A 19,946-nucleotide genomic window follows, 5' to 3' on the forward strand; every position below is an offset into this window, starting at 1 on the left:
AGGGCGGTGCTGCTTTGACATTTAACGTGCGCCACACACAAGACAGAAGTCGCAGCACAGGCTTCATGTCTCACCCAGTCACATTATTCTGACACCGGACCAACCAGTCCTAGCACTAACCCCATAATGCCAGACGCCAGGCGGAGCAGCCACTAGATTGCCAATTTTAAAGTCTTAGGTATGACCCGGCCGGGGTTCGAACCCACGACCTCCCGATCACGGGGCGGACGCCTTACCACTTGGCCAACCGTGCCGGTACCGTTCTAGGTCCCGTTCCCGTACCGACCAAAGAAGGGAACGGGCAGGGGAGGGATCGGGAGGGAACCGCAATGGAACGTAAATGATCGTTAACGGAACTGCTTAGAACGGTAGGGTCGGTAGGGACGGCTGAGTTTGGGCTGCATGTTAAAAATTTTAGCCGTTCCCCTCCCGATCAGAATGAACGGTAATGGAACCTTAACCCATCGGTAACGGAACGCTTGGATCGTTAAAGGGACTTAAAACAACGGTAACGCAACGGTAGCGCTCTCACACACTGAGTTGTCACACCCACATTCCACACAACCGTTCTAGGTCCCGTTACCGTACCGACCAAGGACGGCTGCTACAATGGTCAGAAGCTGCTCAAAGATGCCAAAAACGGCCGTTTGCGCAGCGTTCCATTGTTGTGGCAGCCGTCCTGGGTCAGTACGGGAACGGGACCTAGAACGGTTGAGTGGAATGGGGGTATAAGACTCAACACGTTTTAAAAGTAGTTTTATTCAAAAGCAACCACGAGATTTCAAAAGAGAGTGAAATTTGCCATGACACTATCTGCTCGGAAAAGACGTCAACGCTGCATTAACAACATTCTGGAAAATGAAACTTTACGGGTAAACATTATCTTTGCTTTAATGACATTTGAAAAAGAAAATCATTCTATGATTTCATTTACCTTTTTTTCATTTTCTTTTTTTGGTTCTATTTTCTTTTTGTTTTTGTGTTTTGTCTGTGCCCCACTGTATAACCTGACCTCGTTGTCTCAGTAAAACGCTATTGTGTTTGTGTGTTTATCAACATTCTCAAAGTATTGCTCCGGCTTCGATAGCTTCTGTTTTTCATAGGGCACGCGTGTCAGTCGTTTGACATAGGTTATCTTGACCAGGATAAAATTGCAAGGATCAAACGAAGCACAAGTGTAACCGGTTTCAAATGTTTGACTGCAATACAACTCGAGAGAACATTTCTTGGTTTTATCCCACAGCAAAGGTCGTTTTTCGGGACATTGTGCTAACTATACAAAAGATCAAACAAAGAAACCAAGAAAGTGATGTTATAGGAGGTTGCAAATACTTGCAAATTACACAATATTCAAAAGAGTCCATGTGACTGCCAGTCAGAAGAATGCGGCGTCTGTCGAGAGGTCTTTCAACGTTAATTCTTACTAAAAAAAAAAATCATCTTTTAAAAAAACCTACCTTTCTTCAACTTTCTTAACTTTTGGTTGAGTATGCATTTCCTTGTTTCAAACAATTAACTTCAAATAAGATTTATGATCAAACAGTAACTACTCCGCAAAGGTATAATAGGTCTAAACAAGCTGGAAAAGAAAGCAAGAAGAACCGAGCTTTGAAGTCGAAGGTTTGAAGCACTATTTTCATTCAACTAATTTCTTTACTTTGAGCATATTTGTAACATCAAACAATATTATATAAAACGATATATTTTTGGAATTTGAAAATGATAAGGAACAGACGAATGTTAATTTTATGAGTCTTGTTCCATAAATAATTAAGGTTGTTATTTTACGTGTTTCTCCATTTAAAGCACATTTGTCACAACAAAACAATAAATACTGAGTATATTTTCGGTTACAGGAGGTCATAAGGAATACACTTTTGTGATTGAAATTGCACGTTTAAAAAAAGTGGAAAATATAGGCAAATATTTGAGTGAACATTTTATAGACAAATTTGTAAGGTACTAACCTAAAATGCAATCCCATAGTACAGACTGGATCAAAGGTTATGTACCCAAAACATTCACGAAAATGGATGGAAAAATGTGTCCGCGACTGTGCGGCCTCAACTTTTGCAAACAGGCAAATATTATGTTAATCATCATCAAATAGCGCTATAAAAAAAAGTCGGAGAATGGCACAAGTAAATGCAAATGCCCTCACAAATGAATACACCAATTTTTATCAAAAAAATTCATTTGGTGGTTTTTGATAAATGCTTTGAACAGACAGAGACAGACAGATAGACAGACAGACACACACACACACACACACAGTTACACGTACACACACACACATCTGGTTACAAAGATCGTCTCCGCCCTGGTTAAAACGTTCAGTTGATAGTTTATTGAATGTCAAAAGAGAGAAGAAGCTGAACGCTGTCACTTTTGCAGAATGCATGTAACACAAAGTCAGGGTTTGCATATCTTTAAAATAATGTTACTAAAATTGTTAAGATGGACATGTGAAAAAAGTTAAAACAATCGTACTCACTACCCCAATTATTGCACATATGTTATTATTTCCATAGATGTGGCTTCTCATTTAGCTACAATCTACCTAAAGAAAGTTGACATAAATAGCATCATCTCTTTAAAGACAAAAAAACCCAACTTCTGTGCTCATATGATTTTGTTGGTTTATATTGCCGTGATAACAAAACTAAACAGTCTTTCAATCAGATAATTCATTTATGTCTTTATATAATATTCTTCAATTGATACAATTTAAAAAGAAAACAAAATTTGACTAAATGTAAAAAGCAGTAAACCGGACTTTTGTTTTCAAGAAAATCAAATTAACAAACAAGCGATAGGCTAATTTTTGTAAGTGGACAAAGACAGCATGGATTGAAACCCCCAACCTGCTGTAGCAACTAGGCCCATGCCACGTCCCATCAGAAGTTCGCAGTTGTCACCTCCGGGGTCCTTGAGGGCATAGTTCACTCCCCAGCATCCAGTCATGCGCACGCACGTGACTCCACATCCGATTTTATTCCGGGCTTTTAAAGGTGTAATATTCTCTGCTCGTCGACGAAAATTTGTTATTTCCGTGAAAGTTGTTGACTTTGTCAGTTCTGAATAAAAATTAAACACAAGAATGTTTCAATTAATCCAAAAAGACGATTTGTTTAATGTTTGCCAAGCACAACATTGTGCGGCGTTTAATCAAAAAAGAAACGGAAAAGAACAAGTTCAAAATCAACTGAAGAATACACAGATACGCGTCATAATCTTCCATATCACATTCTAAATTCTAAAAGTAATCAATATGCACCCACACATCTCTCTCTCTCTCTCTCTCTCTCTCTCATATATATATATATAAAACATCAGAAATTGTGAAAGAAACAATTGAAAGTCAGCAGAGACTTTCTTCCGAGATTTGTTAAAATCTCTTAGCAGAGATAGAGAGAGAAGTAAGTATCCCTTCACAGACAGCCTATTGGGAGCATCAGACCCTCCTCAAGGGGGACCGAGATTTACAGAGCAAAGTCCCTTTGTGGGGGACGTATCGCAAGGTAATCTAGTCCTGAGGAGGACCATTGTATTTGTACCTAGACCAGACACGTGTTTCGACACTATTGTGTCTCATCAGTGGTCAGGTGGTACTGATGGCGAGAGTTGTCAACCCATGGTATCCAACTAAGAAGCAAACCATTCTCTGAATGGTAGCTTCTGTTGGCATGGGAGACTACCCTCATCTGACAACCCCAAGAGGATATCTGTGAAGGGAAACACTTTGATTTAAGGCCAAAGTGTAGAATTGATATTTATTAAGAAAGAATTTAGAAATTTAGACAAGTTTTAACCAAGAAATTAGGTTAAAACAAGGGAAATTTGAAAAAGCCTAAAGGGAGGTAACTCTGTACCAGCCTGCAGATCCAGAAATGGATACGCGGACAAGTTATATATATACACACACACACACACACAAAGCCATACACCCCCCCCCCCACACACACACACACACACGACACAGACAGACAGACAGACAGAGAGACGGACAAACAGACAGAGCATAAACAACATCAGTTACGTCACCTGTCGCTAAGTCGACGCAACACGGCTCCTCGTCAATGCTTCCGTCACAATCATTATCGATGCCGTCACCAGCACTATGCGATGACGTAGGGCATGAGGACACTGGATCCTGCGGCTGAAGTGAAAAAAGGCAAAAAAATAGGCCATGAAAACATCAGCTTGGCTTACGATCTTCACATTGTGACCAACGCAGTGACCCACATACAGCAACGAAAGTAGTGCTTCATGAACAAGGGACTTACATTTAAAGTGTATAAATGTGTGCATTGTACGTATGTGTGTCATTACTGCGGTACAATTTCAACCCAAACTGTGTGAGGTACCTGTGGGTGAAATATGTTCACGCAGCAGTGTCCTATCTAAGTCTGCAGCTTCAGATAAAATCATGCGCACGACTGATATCCCTCCGAACATTTGCTCTGATCTATTTTGTTTTACGTTCCAAAGTATGGGCTAACAATTCAATGCTGATGTGTTCGCTTGTCTGCACAGATCTCCGTCACGTGTGGAGACACATCGTTCACTAGTGTTTACCATCAGAACAAGAACAAGAACAAGAACAACATCGTTGCAATGGACACTGACCTGGGGCTGACCGTGGGTCAGAGACATAGCCCAACACTCGCACTGACCAGCGTAGTACACGTGGGCGTTGAACTTTGGCCCGCCTTCGAAGCCAAGCGTACACGGCATGTCCGCTTGCGTCAAAACCACGTGACCCACTACGTAGTCGCTCGCGCCCATCACGGGATCCCACGAGACGTTGCGAGAGCTCAGAACCTGGCCGTTGACCCGGAGCAGCGAGACGTCTTGCTGGCGTGCGGTGAGGACGACGTACAAATCCTTCTCCGGGACCGCCACTATGCTGAAGCGATACACGTCCAGAGCGTGTTCCAAGCCAGATAGAACGAGGAGGGAAGGGTCTCCGGGATCCTTGAGGAAGGTGTCTCCGATCCTCACCTGTTCGCGAGTGTACTGTGCCACCAGGATGGGCTTGTCAGCCACAACGTACATGAACTTGCCAGCGGTGAGGTCGAACTCTGCGAACTCGCCAGCGTTTTGGATCTTGAGGACGTGGGTCTCTTCACCTGCGTCGCTGTCTGGTGCTGGTGCTACTGTAGGATTTTCGCTCGCTGAGGATTCGTCTTGGTCAGGAACAAAACCCGGTTGGGATGGGCCGCCCGCGTCTCCCAGCAGTCCTCCTCCTCCTCCGCTTCCTTCTTCGATTCCGGTTCCCGCTCCCCCAATCGTCACTGTGGTCATGGGTTCCTTGGTGATGAATCGGTAGTACTCCCCCGCAGTCTGGTTGGGCAGGTGGACGAGGATGAAGGTCTTGGCCCAGTTCACCACCGGGGGCATCTGCTCCAGGATGTGTGAGCTGCAGCCACTGCCGGACAGGTTGGTCCGGTTCTGACCGCTCAGGACAGACACCGGTTTGCTGCTGGTTACTCTCGTGCCGGTCAGGTCCAGTGACGTCTTTGACCAAAAAAGAGATAACAAGGGATGTTGATATGGTTGATTTTCATTACGGACTTTGCCGAAACGGACATAACAATTTCGGTGAGAGAAAGATTGGTTTTGGCGTAATTTTTCAGCCACCGAAAACAAGTCAAACATAAAGACATAACGGAAAAAAGTAAACGGCGATTTGAAAGAAACTCCGGTGTTCTGGTGATTGCCGACGCTAAAAGATATCCCTGAATAAAATTAATAAGAATTTAAATAAAAGGTGACATCACGTTCTACTCTCTGTTCGTTGGCTGCTAACTTGCAAGCTTGAAGCTTGCATTGCAAAGAACCCTTCAAAGGAAAACAAACTGAATGTCAAACGCCGCCTTGAAGTGATCTGCTAAGGTTTTATTTGTTTGCGAATTTGTGTCTTTATGACAATAATATGCACACCTCATTGTTCATCGACACAGGATACTATCAGAACACAGAATTTCGTATGATGCAGTTCTCCGTCTGTTATGTTCATCTAATCTTATTAATTTCAACACCATTATAAAAGATGTTTTTGGTTTTGTTGGCGAGGAGAGGCTGAAACAAACATTAAGCAGAAACAATAGTCAGCAGTGATGATTTTTTAAAAGCTGTTTTCTGGGAATTGATTATGTAATTTGCTGATCTGTGCCCAAGCTCGCTTCTCTATATTTTGTTCTACGCATGTGTGATGTCGATGACAAGTGCAAGCCTTATTCGTCTCTTGCAAAACACTAAGGGCCACCCAAAATGGTGTTCTTCACATTTAGTCCAAACCTATCCCCACATAAACTTAATTTTTCTGATCTTTCCACCCATCAGACGGATCGAAAGAAATTACCTGCAGTTGGAGCGTCTGCAGTCGATTAAGCCTCACGGAGATGACGTCATCGATGAAATACGTCACGCCTTGCAGAAGGAAAGGCTTATCACCGTTATCAGTATTGCTCCTCCTTTTAGGCAGCGTGACGTTGACCTCCGTGTCGTCATAAGGGGCAGAGACGGTGAGGATCGAAGCTGTTTCCTCGTTCATTTTCTTCCCAGCCACAGCGTAATAGTCGGTCCCCAGCTGGTTGACGGGAATGGCGGTGTATGCGTCACCGTTAGATCCAGCTAGGTTCACCACCACTAAGGTTACTTCGGCCTTGGTTGAGATTTCCATAGTCATGTCTGATACAAGGATGCCGAGAGGAATAATCTGCAAAGGTCAAGATGCAGAGAATGTAAGAGCTTACGCAGATTGTGGATTTATGTAGGGGAAAGGCTCCTAATATGGACCGACTCCTAATAGGGACCACCTCCTGTTCTGACAAACTAACGGCGCTAGAGCGCTCAAAACAATTTCATTCGCTTTATTCACCCTCTCTGGATAAGTTGCACGTGTCAAAACAGTTGCAGAAACACAAACCTCAAAACCGTTTGGCTTTTTCGCTTTTTTCACTTTTGGCAGCGTTCACTCTAAATGTGCCGCATAGAACGGACTCGTTTCTGTCCACAGCCAAAGCTTTCATAACACAAAAAAAGACAGTATTTGTTACATTTTAACAGTGTGTACCCCGATTTTCTACTGCAAACAAAAAATAATAGCAAAACCTCAAAGTATGTGTGAGTCCCCTAACATGGATCACCTTCAACAAATCGAAGAAAATAAAAACTAAAGGCAATTTTAATTAATTCATTAAGAAGCTTGCTGAAAACAACCTACAACTAGCCCTCGAGATTTCAAAAAAATATAACAAATAGTCTTTTTTTGTGGAAGTTGATAATTTCACTTATTTTCACTCTGTTTTTGATAAGCTTCTTAAGTTTCCTGGTGGGCTTCAAATAATGCTCTCATCAACCCGAAACAGCTAAATCTAAAGCATATTTGAATTAGTCTGACTTGCACACTAAGTTGTATCATGTTATTTTGAAGTATAGGGGGCTGTTCCCTCCTCTGATCACAGGGGGGTGCTTGTGTCTTTAAAATGTTCCGAAGTGACCAGAGGTCCCGGCTTCTGGAAGTTCAACAACGCCTTGTTAAAGGACAGTGTATTTGTAGAAAGAATGAATAACCTTATTGACTCTTCCCTTCGCACAGACACACCAGAGAGTGCTGAGAACCGGTGGGAATTACTTAAGTTAGAGATAAGGGACGAAACTATTCAGTACAGCAAAAACCTGGCAGTTTTAAAGAAAAACAAGTATTTGCACTTACAAGATAAACTGGCACAGTGTGAATCATCACTTGCCAAACAACCGCTTGATGAAAATCTGCTTCGTAATCGCGAGGCACTGAAGTTTCAACTGGAAGTCTTTGAGCATGAACGCTTAAAAAGTGCCCAAACACGATCTAGAATGAAATGGATTGATGAAGGGGAAAAAAATACAAAGTACTTTTTAAACCTTGAAAAATCTCGAGCCAGTGCAAAATTGTTTCCCAGCATCAAGCTTGATAATGGCGATGTATTAGTCGATCAGTTTGACATACTGCAGGCTCAAAAACACTACTTTGAAAACAAATATGCGTACAGTGACAATAGCATCAACATTGATAACGATACAGATTCTTTTTTGCAAGATTGTGAAACCCCTCGTCTGACAGAGGAGGAGAAGAAAGTTTGTGAAGGTGAAATAAGTGTTGAAGAGGCCTCTAGGGCGCTAAGTAAGTTAAATAACGGCTCATCTCCTGGCACTGACGGTCTTACAACTGAATTTCTGAAATTTTTCTGGGTCAAGCTAAAGGGCCTTGTTGTTCACTCCTATAATGCGTCGTTTCAAAACGGTCACTTGTCGCACTCACAAACGGCGGCTGTGTTAACCCTTATTCATAAAGGGAAAAACCTCCCGAAAGACAAACTCTCAAACTGGAGGCCAATTTCACTGACAAATGCAGATTACAAAGTGTTAGCAAAATGTTTAGCGAATCGACTATGTACTGTTATAGATAGCGTTGTACACGAGGACCAGTCGGGTTATATAAAAGGTCGGAACGTTAGTACTCATATAAGAACAATTGATGATGTAATTGAATATTTCAGACTTAAAGAAAAACCTGGTGTACTATTAGCACTCGATTTTCAGGCTGCTTTTGACTCTATTTCCAAAAAATACATGCTTAGTGCCTTTAGAAGGCTAGGCTTCGTTCTAGACTTTGTTCAGTGGGTCCAAGTTCTTTTTGCTAATACAAGAAGTTGTATTGGCTATAACGGGTGGCTTTCCGAAGACTTTGAAGTGAATTCCGGGATTCGTCAGGGGTGTCCTTTCTCACCTCTGGCCTTCGTGATCGGTGTAGAACTTCTAGCGATTCGTTTTAGACAGAGTGTAGAGCTAAAAGGGCTAAACGTAGCAGACAACATATTAAAAGTATTGTTATATGCTGATGACATCACCATGTTTCTAAGAGACGAAGAAGACATTAACTGTGTTTTAGAAATACTGGAGCAATTTACTTTAATATCATGTCTTAAGTTAAACATGCACAAGTCCGAAATGATGTTGATTGGTTCCAAAAGAAATGAAAACATGGATGATTTTGGCTTTAAACGTGTAAACCAGATAAAAATCTTAGGAATTTACTTCTCAAACGCTAAAAGCGCACCCGAAATTGAAATGAACTGGCAAGAAAAAATCGCTAAAGTTAAAAGAATAATTCTAAACTGGGAAAAACGAAATCTGGGTATTCTCGGAAAAATCTGCGTAATTAAGAGTTTTTTGTTATCACAGTTTGTGTATGTGTTACAGTCCATCTGCTTGCCAGATAAGGTGCTGAAAGAAATCAACACTCTACTGTATAGGTTTTTGTGGAGGAAACGGGACTGTAATAAGAAAGCATTTGAAAAGGTGAAAAGGGTAGTAGTCAACAGTAACACAGACCAGGGCGGGGTAAATATGATAGATATCAAGGTGATGCAAGACTCATTCCTGTGTCAATGGTTTATTAAACTGTCGAGTAAGGATGTGAATGGCACGTGGACATGGATACCAAGAGGAACTTTTCAATCTTTTGGATGGAACTTAGCTTGTTTTAGTACTACTATAGGAACAAAAAAATTCAAAGGCTTTCATCAGATTAAGTCTGTTTTTTGGCAACGTGTTGCCTCGACATGGCTAGATTATAGTAAAACTCCATGGCATGGATCGTTAAAAATAACGTGTCTTTGGAATAATAGTGGTATAGTCTACCAGAATCAGGCTATTTATTATCAGAAATGGGCTCAAAAAGGGTTTACATATGTGAATGATTTGTTGCACAACAATGCTATTATGCCATTTGAAATGGTAAATGAAATCTTAGGGCCCTCGCCAAATCTCTATCTGGAATACTTGGTCGTTAGAGCCGCTGTCTCCAGATACTTGAGAAACAACCCAGAGTTTGTGACATCTGATATTAACGAACAACACTATTTAACCTTTAACGGTACGAACCATATGACTGCAAACCTGATTAGGCAATTTATTGTAAAGACGAAGTATTCCACTCCCTGTTCTGTTTTATTTTGGAAAAATACATTTAATTTTGACGTCAATGAAACATGCTGGTCTATAGCAAAAAATGCAACAAAAGAATCAAGACTACGAGAATTGCACTGGAAAATTGTTCACAACATCTATCCCACAAACATTCTTCTACAAAAAATGGGACTGTCTGACAGTGAATATTGTCCATACTGCACACACGAAAGAGACTACATCGAACATTTTTTCTATGATTGTAGTAAAGTTAAGCCTTTATGGAAACACGTCGAAAACACTATACTAGATAAAACTGGTGTGCGTGTTAAACTTAACGCAAAATCTGTACTACTTGGGGTTGTTTGTGTTGAAAATGCAGGCAACGTATGTCTAGATATCATTAACCATTTAGTTCTTATTGCTAAAATGTGCATTAGCAAATTTAGATACGGTACTCCCGTAAATTTAACACTCATGTTTGAAAATGAAATGAAACTTCGTGTTTCATAATAATAAAAAAAAAAAATTAATAAAAAAGGAAAAAAAAAAAAAAAATTACAATAAAAAAAATCTGTGGTGGTTTACATGCTTATTTACACAGGTTGGAAACATTTTTTTTACTTCTGTAGACTTTGTATCTTCTTGTTGTGGCGATAAACCTCCATCTCCACATTGAAGCTGAATCTTGGTTTTTGAGCAGAGATGTTCTTACTGAACTGTTCTCATCCTTTGTCTTTTGGGTTTTTCCATTATTGATGAAAAATGTCTCTCCTGCTTATAATTATTATATATTGTACATATGGTCATGCATGATATTATTAGAGAATAAAAAATTAAAAAAATAAAAAAATAAAAAAAAAATAAAAAAAAAATAAAAAATGAACAATTTATGGCTTAGCCTTGATTTTAAACATGATCAACTGCATGGTGTCAGCAGCCACTCATTATTTCTTTTAAAGTTAGTATTAATTTTTTTTATTTTTTTTTGACAGCCGGGGGAGGGGTTCCTGGAACCCCTGTAACCCCCCCCCCCCCCAAATCCGCCCCTGTTATTTAAAACAAAATCTTGTGATTATAGCTGTGGTTGGACAAATTCTTACAACCTCACGGTATACATATTTGATAGTTTTGTTTTAACTTGCATAACAATTTTTCATACATACCTGCTCATATTATTTTTGATAATTATTGATAGTTTATTGGACTAGATGATTGATCTGATATTATCTTGGTTATATGTGACCTTACCCCAGGATTAAACCCTTTTTTTTACCAACCAATTTTAGGAAGTTTTCCTTTTCATTGCATACATTTGTTAGTTAAGTGACCAACCAATGTTATGTACTTGTTTCTTAATTGCATCAATAATTATTGCTTCTATTTTTTTCTTCAGATTTAAATGGGAAATTGCCAGTGATACATATCAGTCCACTGATGGGAATAAATGTCTACAGCTCAAAAAAAAAAAAAAAAAAAAAAAAAAAAAAAAAAAAAAAAGTATAGGGGGCTTTATACAGTGATTCGTGAAGGCCGCTTCACTGGTTCATATTGGGCGCCCAGGCCCCTAATATGGACCATTTGTGATCTTTTCTGTATTTAATATTTGCTGACGGTCTATCAAAGCTATTTCACTCTAATTAGGCCTAACTGTTAAACTAAGAGAGAAGGACTACCAACCACAAAATGAAACTTCTTCGCAAGGAAACAAGCTAGTTATCAGCAACAAACAAAAACTGGTCCATATTAGGGGCCCTTCCCCTACGCATCTAGGCAGGTTATTGAAAAGTACATGTATACTAATTGATAGTTGTCATACTTGTTGACATCATGTTCGAAACTAAGCTTCAGAAAATCTTAGTTCAAAATGTGATACTTGCTTGAAAGACTGTTTCGTGCAAAACACTGCCTGGTTAAAACAACTAGTGTCATTGTTTCATAGACTGTTCAGTTCAACACCAGGATTGGGAAGGGTAGGTGGCACTGTAGCAATAAAGGACTGAAGATGAGCCTGAAAGCAACAGGTGGGGGGGGGGGGGGGTTACGTAAGGTAAACAGAGGGGGTGGGAGCGTTTCTTTGGTTTCTGAACACTGGCTTTGAATACAGTATAGTCCATCTTAACAGTAACATCAACTATCTGTAGAGATACATGATGCATCCTCTTCGCCCACTTCTTCCTCCTCTACCACAACCGCCCCTCCCCAACCTGCCGCCCCTCCCCCGCCGCCCCCAGCACCCCATCTCCACTGTTCCTACTTTCGACATCCCTCCTTTTTTTCTCACCTGCTTGTTGTTTGACATGACAAGGCTGAAGTCTTCCCCAGGCTTGACGGTAAAATGCACATCCATGACAAAAGGAGCCGTGCTGAGAGTTGTGACGTCACCCTCCACCTCTCCGCTGCTATTTGTGGGTACCACGTTCAACGAACATGACGGGTTTTTGTCCACCATCGTCTGGGGCAGGGTCACCAGGAACGATGTGCCCGGGTCACCCAGCACGCCTGTCAAATATAAAACGTTTTATTGTTGGATATAACTAGAAACCCTACACGGTTCTATCACTACTTGCTTGGTACCAAGTGCAGAGAACACGCCGGTTCCCTTGTTGCAGTCATGTGGGGCAGGGTCACCAGGAGTGATGTGCCTGGGTCACCAAGCGCACCTGTCAAATAGAAAAAGTAACTACTATTTGAAAAAGCTAAGTTTGAAAACGCTCCACGCTACTGTTGCTAATTGTGGGAGCCAGGGCTACTTGTTGGTACCACGTGCAAGGAACACAACTGTTCCCTTGTACTTTGTCACCGTCGTCTGGGGCAGAGTCACCACGAATAATATGCCTGGGTCACCCAGCAGTGAGCAGAACTTTCTCAGGTAGGGAACAATTAAGACACATATTTGATATATACACCATAGAGACATCATGCATACGTGTGGTATGGCCGTTCGGCCTTGGGTTGGGCTGACGTGGTGCTAATGAAGGAATATGAACTGTCCCAGTGAACTCTCTGTCTTTCTCTCCTGCAGGTGTTTCATGTTCATGGCTGGCGAGCGCAAATACTGTTTGTCTAGCGCAAGACACTAACGCAAGGCACCCAATGATGTTCTTCTTACTAAATCAATCTCATTATCCTACAATTTTCTTGCTGTCCTTCTTCCCTATCCCACACAGAATTGTATTTTGTGGAACGTGTTTAAAATGCTGCTTTAACAACTTATCGAAAACAGTTGTCTTTGGAAAAAGGTCTACAGGATGACCGAAGGTAGGATTACCAGAAAGAGATGTCCCTGCTTCATACGGGCTTTGTTTTCTAAGGAAATAGCCTCATTGGGGCGTACAATTAGCAAAGATTGCTCTAAATCTCTATACAGGTACCTCTGTATGTATGTGTTTTAGTTTTTTTTAATATCTGCCAGAGGAAGTCGATAACTTGGAAAATATATAGTATTTGGTGAAACAGAAGAAATATGAATACCAGGAAGTAAAGTCAATGCAAATGACAGCCGTAATGCTTTGTTGATGTCTCTCAACAGGAAAGTAGACTTGAAAGGGTAAGGGGCAGATTATACCTGCGCAAAGTCAGCGGCACAGACGACGCACTGCAGATTATCCCAGCCCGCTACACGTTGCGTGAAAAGAAAACAGGCCAAGTACTCGTCATAATCCCTATCGCAGCATCAATAATATGCAGTGCGTCGTCTGTGCCGCTGACTCTGCGCAGGTATATTCTGCCCATAACCAATGTAGAAAGTTACAGCTGCTTACAAGCAAATTAGGGAGTGGACACATTTCAAGCTGGGAGCAGTCAACTACTCAAGTGATGTACATAATTGGGTAACATTTATTATCTGCGCCTTTCATGAGCCATTTTCAAATGTTTCACCTCACGACTCACAGAGAGCATAATACCACAAGGGAAGTTAAGGTTATAAGATACACAACAGTGCCAAAATCAAGAATAAAAAAAACTGGTCGAGGAACGATGCAACACGGAACATTTGAAATCGGTTAATGTGGTTACTGGGGTCACCCAGCACGCCTGTCAAATACAATGTTATTGTTTGAGAAAGCCAAGGCTTAGGTTAAAGTAGCATTCGCAAAAGAAATTGTAAAAGTGTTGGTTGCAAAAGATTATTTCAATTAAGGAAAGAGATTCAGCGGGCGAGTTCAAAAGGGTACATCCATAAAAGATCCGGCCTGCTATGAACAAAGTGTGTAAAAGCTTTGCCATGAAAAAGTATCATATCCTACATACGTGAGAGAGACACCCGTGAGATAATAATCGTTCAAATCACACGTGTGTATATCATGTAAATGAGGTCATGTCAAGCAAGTCTGGCAGGGACCTGTTTTTCCACTGCTTATGATGCCAAAGTCACCGAGACAAACGTCATTATAGAAACAAAAATTGCGCTCGCTAATTACCCTCGATGAATCTTTAGAACTAACACGTCACACCACACTTTCAGAGTGACGTTTCTTTGCTTTGACGTAATAGATTGCACGAGGCTTTAGAAGAGATCGAGGTTCCAAAACAAGCGTCTTCAATTTAGCTGCCTCGACTGCAAGACATTTTCAGTAAAATACATACAGTATGTAGGATAAACAGAATACTACATGGCTTGCTGTGTCGTACCAGATTTACACTCGTTGCTTTTTCAAATAATGAAGAGCTCGCTTTCGCTCGCAGTTCAATATTTTAAAAAAACAACTCGTGTAAATCTGGTACGACACAGCAAGCCACGTAGTATTCTCTAGATATATTCACAGGATTAAACTTGACATTGTGGTTGGGGAACATAGTTATTCTGCTTGACGCGGCGTGTCGGTTAAAACTGGCAGGCGCTAATTTAATTGTTATTGTGGCGGAAGATTTGTCCATGGTCGAGCAGAAGATCGGATCACAAGGATCTCCCACATCAGTGTGTATACGCTTGCTAAGTTATCCAAAACGGAACTTCGGTTGTGGAGGCATACAGACTTGTTCGAGCCACCGTGAGGTTGTGAAGAGTTCACTCAGTAAAAATGGTGTCATTCATAACGTATGCGTTTGCACCAGAATTAAGGGTGGGAGAATTAATCCAAGAATGGCCCAGAGGTTATCATACGAGAAGAAATCGAATAGCTGAATCTGCACGATAGCTTAAAAGGCAACAGCATTCTAATAATCAATTTTAGAGTAACAAAATTGATTCTGTTTCCGTTGCTTTGAACCGGAGATCTTTCGTATTAGTCGATAAGCTTAAAAGTGCTGTAAAAAAAACCCTCAAAGCAACATACACTCTTCAAAAAAGGTTAAGGATCGGTTGAAAAAACGGATGTAATTATAAAAAATTGCCAAAAAATTAAACATCGACATAATAATTTAAAGATTAATGTGTTTGAATTAACAAAATAAACAATGAGTCTTGACCTAGAATTTTGTTTGGCAGGCAGAGTTATTTTCCTTTGTGGGACTTCTCAAAAGCTTCTTCATTTTGGAAGAAAAAGGGTGTTTTTTATAGCCCCATGAAATTTGCGGAACGCATGCCAGGGCAAAAGGTTGTGATGTACGTGCTACAACAGGGTCCTGGCTATGAACAGCGCTCACCAGCTTGTGTTTAAAAGTTGACACGCTGACACAATTATGCACAGTAGCAACATGCCCCCACGAAGAAAACTGAGCGATTTGGATAGAGGAAGGGCAATAGGATGGCTACAAGACGGTGTGCTGCCAGGCAAGTGGCCCAGAGGCTTGCAGTGGCTCCCTCTGTCATCATCAGACTAAAACAGAGATTCCACGCAACTGGAAGAGTGCAGGAGCGACAACGTTCTGGTCGGCCCAGAGTCACCACACAAAGAGAGGATCGCTTCATTCAGAGGCAGGCCATGCAACAAAGAATGGCTACGGCAAACAACATTAGGCAACGCCTACAAGCTACCACCAACACTGTTGTTAGTGGTCAGACGATCCGAAACCGCTTACACAACTTTGGCTTGCGTGCAAGGCGTCCAGTCCGAGGAACAACCCTGACTGCTAATCACCGAGCAGCTCGCCGAGCCTGGTGCACTCAACATGTGAGGTGGCAGCGTCAGCAGTGGGCTCAGGTGTTGTTTACAGATGAGTCCCGCTTTTGCTTGGAACCTGCTGATGGTTGCATCCGAGTGTGGAGGCGTCGCGGAGAGCGCTTCGCAGAACGCGCTGTTCTGAAACGACAGCGTTTTGGCGGATGCTCTGTGATGGTCTGGGGAGGGATCAGCACACGTCTAAGGACACCTCTGTACCATGTAGTGGGCAACTTGACCGGTGTCCACTACCAGAATGAGATCCTGCAACCCCTGGTCGTTCCAACCCTCCAAGCGATCGGCCCTCGTGCGATTCTTCAGGATGACAACGCACCTCCCCATCGCTCTGCAGCTGTAAACACCTTCATCCAGCAGGCCAGGGTCAACAGGATGCTGTGGCCAGCCAACAGCCCGGACCTGAACCCCATAGAGCACATGTGGGACGAGCTTTGTCGTCGGGTACAGCAACATCACCCTCCTCCTGCCAATCTGGGTCACCTGCTGCAATGGGTCCAGCAGGAGTGGAGTGGAGTTCCCAGAGCATTCATATGCAACCTGATCCACTCCATGCGCCAACGATGTGTTGAATGCCTGGCACACAACGGAGGGCACACGCGTTATTGATACTGATTCACATTGTTGTGAATTCCATTTTCGAGGGTTGTCACGTTTGACACACTCTAGCCAAATTGTCGCTGCCGCGTTCGATCTTTGCTTTGTTTGTCATTACTCCTTGGTTGTTCAATTATATATTTTTTAAAAAATGAAAGAATTCGGTCTTGTCTGTTTTGTGCGGCGTTTGAAGATGATACCAGCTTTTAAGTTGGCTGCAGTATCTAATTTAACATGTAAGTTTTTTGTAATATTTCATTTAATTTTATTTCATTTATTTTATTTTATTCCATTCTCTCTAATTTTGATTTGTTTTATTGCACTTTATTTTCTTTGGTGACAAATTACAATGGAATCTGCCTTTGCGTGAATTTTACCAATGATTTTGAGGCAAAAAATAATCGTAAGTATTTGACCACTGACACACTTTGTCTGATCGTGTGTCAATAGTACCTTCCTGTCCTAGCTTGTTTTTGTGAAAGCAATCGCATCACCATGGTACAGCCAAGCAAACACACGTACGCACGCACACACACACACACGCACACACACACACACACACACACGTGACACGTACGCACACACACACACACACACACACACACACACACACACACACACGTGACACGTACGCACACACACACACACACACACACACACACACACACACACACACACACACACACACGCACACACGCACACACTAATATATCTAGTGCACGTTTAAAGAATCATATTTACTCAAATTTATCCTACGAATGACGTTTGGAATGAGTATAAGAGGTCTTCTCTTCTTCTTCTTCGTTCATGGGCTTAGACTCCCACGTTCACTCATGTTTTTAGCACGAGTGGATTTTTACGTGTATGACCGTTTTTACCCCGCCATTCAGGCAGCATACGCCGATTTCGGGGGAGGCATGCTGGGTATTTTCGTGTTTCTGTAACCCACCGAACTCTGACATGGATTACAGGTTCTTTTCCGTGCGCACTTGATCTTGTGCTTGCGTGTACACACAAAGGGGTTTGAGTCACTAGGAGGTCTGCACATAAGTTGACCTAGGAGATCGGAAAAATCTCACCAGGCGGCAGCGACCGGGATTCGAACTCACGACCTCCCGATTAGGAGGGCGACGTCTTACCACCACGCCACTACGCCCGTCAGTATAAGAGGTAAAATTGATTGCTTACTATCCGGAACATGCTATTAAAATCAATGTGCGCAAGTAGAAAAACCTGATTTTCAAGAGTCTTTACACTACATATCGTTTTAAATATTGGCCTGAAGAGGAATTACAAAACTGGCGAGCGAAAGTGCATAAAAAATCCGAATGTCTAAGAACTGAAAAGGCACGAAAAAGAAAAAAAGACATGATATAAACACAATTAATGAGGAAAGAAAAATCTAACAGTTGAGGGAATTAAACACGCATGAAGAAAATGTCAAAATTGACGAATTTAAGAAAAGAGAGAGAGAGAGAGAGAGAGAGAGAAAGAGAGAGAGAGAGAGAGAGAGAGAGAGAGAGAGAGAGAGAGAGAGAGAGAGAAAGAGTTAGAAAGAAAGAATGAAAGAATGAAAGAAAGAAAAAAAGAAAAACAGAAAGAAAGAAAATAAGAAAGAAAGAAAGAATGAAAGAAAAAAAGAAAAACAGAAAGAAAGAAAATAAGAAAGAAAGAAAGAAACACAGAAAGAAACAGAAAAGATGGGGAAAAGCAGGAAGAAAAGTGTACAAACAAAACAGACAATAAAAACCAACGAAAACAACAACATACAAGAACAAACAAATTCCATAAAAAATTAAAAAGTAGTCTGAAACTAACATACCTTGTGCAACAAACAGCAAGAAAGAAGACAAAAACGCTTTCATTGTTGCTGCTTCCTGCAACTCCCGTCCACTGCACTACCAATCCCGTAATATGTAGTCTTCCAGCGCGCTCCTTAGATCTGCTTGTCTTTTATCCAACCTTGCAGCAGCACATTAGGGCTGTCATCATCCGTTCTCATCGGGACTGTAACTGGCCAAATGGTACGGCACTGGAAACTTTCAATAACTAATGTTCATTTGTTTTACACCGAATCTCAGCTTGTTTCTAGCTGATTGCTATAATCTTGGCGTAACAATCGCTGACCAACGATTAATTTCTTCCGGACTAATTGCGAAACCACTCGTACGCGATTACTTCCAGTAACAAGTTTTTATTCAAATCAGTTGACATCTCTTTTATCAGTGAGGTAATTTCGAATCTAATCAAGTGCTCAAATAGAGATGCAGGGTGATTGAAGCACTACCAATTTGTTTACACATTTCTTTTACATAATGTATGCCTATTTGTTTGTGTGTATGCTTTATTCTATTTTGTTTCGATATGCTATGTCATTTATGCCTATTTCTTTGTATATTCTTTTTCTTTTAGCCTCAGGCAAGAAATGCTGCAGAACGAGGGCACCTGTCGTACGGAGTAGATTAATATCTCAATTAATACTTAAAGGCACAGTGCAGCTCACAGCCTTCGTTTTGCGTGTTTGTTGCAGCTGAGTGCATTTACAGTTCAAAAATTCTCCTATGGTAGTAAAACAAACCCAAAACTACCCAACGACGACATCTGTGAAGCTCGACAGTTTCTTGTTCACGCGAGTGCATAAATTAACCTAGCTATTACGTTGGTGTTTGGTCGGAGTTCGATTCAACTGAGTGATTCCGGCCTCCATTTTGTTTTACACAAACTCATGATGACGTCTGACATAGTTTGCTTTAGTGACGTGTCTTTTTGTGCATGATGTGGTGATCTACCTGATCTAAATTTAGATCCAAAAATAGATCAAGTAAAGACGGGTCCGAGTACGAAATTAATTCGTAAAAAAATCGCAGTTCTTGACTCTTTGGGTGCAAGTCAATGAAACTTGGTAGTTCTTCTAACGGATAGCTGCCTGAGGTATGACTAAAAGCCCCAGGGGCTCCGTGCACCTGGATTTGACAAGTTCAGTACCTTTAACGGGAATTTTTAAATAACTCTGTCGAGTACTGTTTGTATGGGTTGTGAAAGAGTGATAATTTTTGCTCTTAGTGAGGCAAGCTTTCGACAAGAGCTTCTTGTCCACGTGTTTCAGACCCCCCCCCCCCCCCCCTCACTAGTGACTAGCCTTTATTGTCAAGTGGGAAAGTTTGGCTCACTAATTCACTCTTTCACAACCAATACATTTCCAAGCATCATCTAATTTATTTGGATTCTCCTCCTCTAGTAGCGAAAAGGGTGTGTGCAAGATACGACAAAAGACGAGTCGTAGAACCTTCTTCCACACAGTCAGTTGTCGTTTTTTTGTGGCAGAATTGCCTT

General features: G+C 41.4%; 1 protein-coding gene across 1 annotated transcript; it reads right to left on the bottom strand.

Annotated features, from left to right (window-relative positions):
* Positions 1–2,300: 2,300 nt before the first annotated feature.
* On the bottom strand, positions 2,301–18,499 carry LOC138962343 (IgGFc-binding protein-like). The gene is made up of 6 exons (XM_070334120.1): positions 18,436–18,499; positions 12,242–12,459; positions 6,368–6,724; positions 4,630–5,520; positions 4,045–4,159; positions 2,301–3,077 (listed from the first exon to the last, which is right to left on the bottom strand). Exons 1-6 carry the CDS (start codon positions 18,476–18,478, stop codon positions 2,818–2,820), a joined length of 1,884 nt encoding a protein of 627 aa, XP_070190221.1. The 5' UTR covers positions 18,479–18,499; the 3' UTR covers positions 2,301–2,817.
* Between the last annotated feature and the right edge of the window lie 1,447 nt (positions 18,500–19,946).

Source organism: Littorina saxatilis, linkage group LG3 (genome assembly GCF_037325665.1).
Source record: "Littorina saxatilis isolate snail1 linkage group LG3, US_GU_Lsax_2.0, whole genome shotgun sequence".
In the NCBI taxonomy this organism is placed as follows: Eukaryota; Metazoa; Mollusca; class Gastropoda; order Littorinimorpha; family Littorinidae; genus Littorina; species Littorina saxatilis.

Excerpts from the sequence above, each read along its gene's own strand:
- LOC138962343 (XM_070334120.1), bottom strand. The coding sequence starts at position 18,478 with ATGAAAGCGTTTTTGTCTTCTTTCTTGCTGTTTGTTGCACAAG. Across the intron at positions 12,460-18,435 it reads CTTGCTGTTTGTTGCACAAG|GCGTGCTGGGTGACCCGGGC; the intron begins GTATGTTAGTTT and ends TATATTTGACAG. Across the intron at positions 4,160-4,629 it reads TGACCCACGGTCAGCCCCAG|CCGCAGGATCCAGTGTCCTC; the intron begins GTCAGTGTCCAT and ends TTTTCACTTCAG.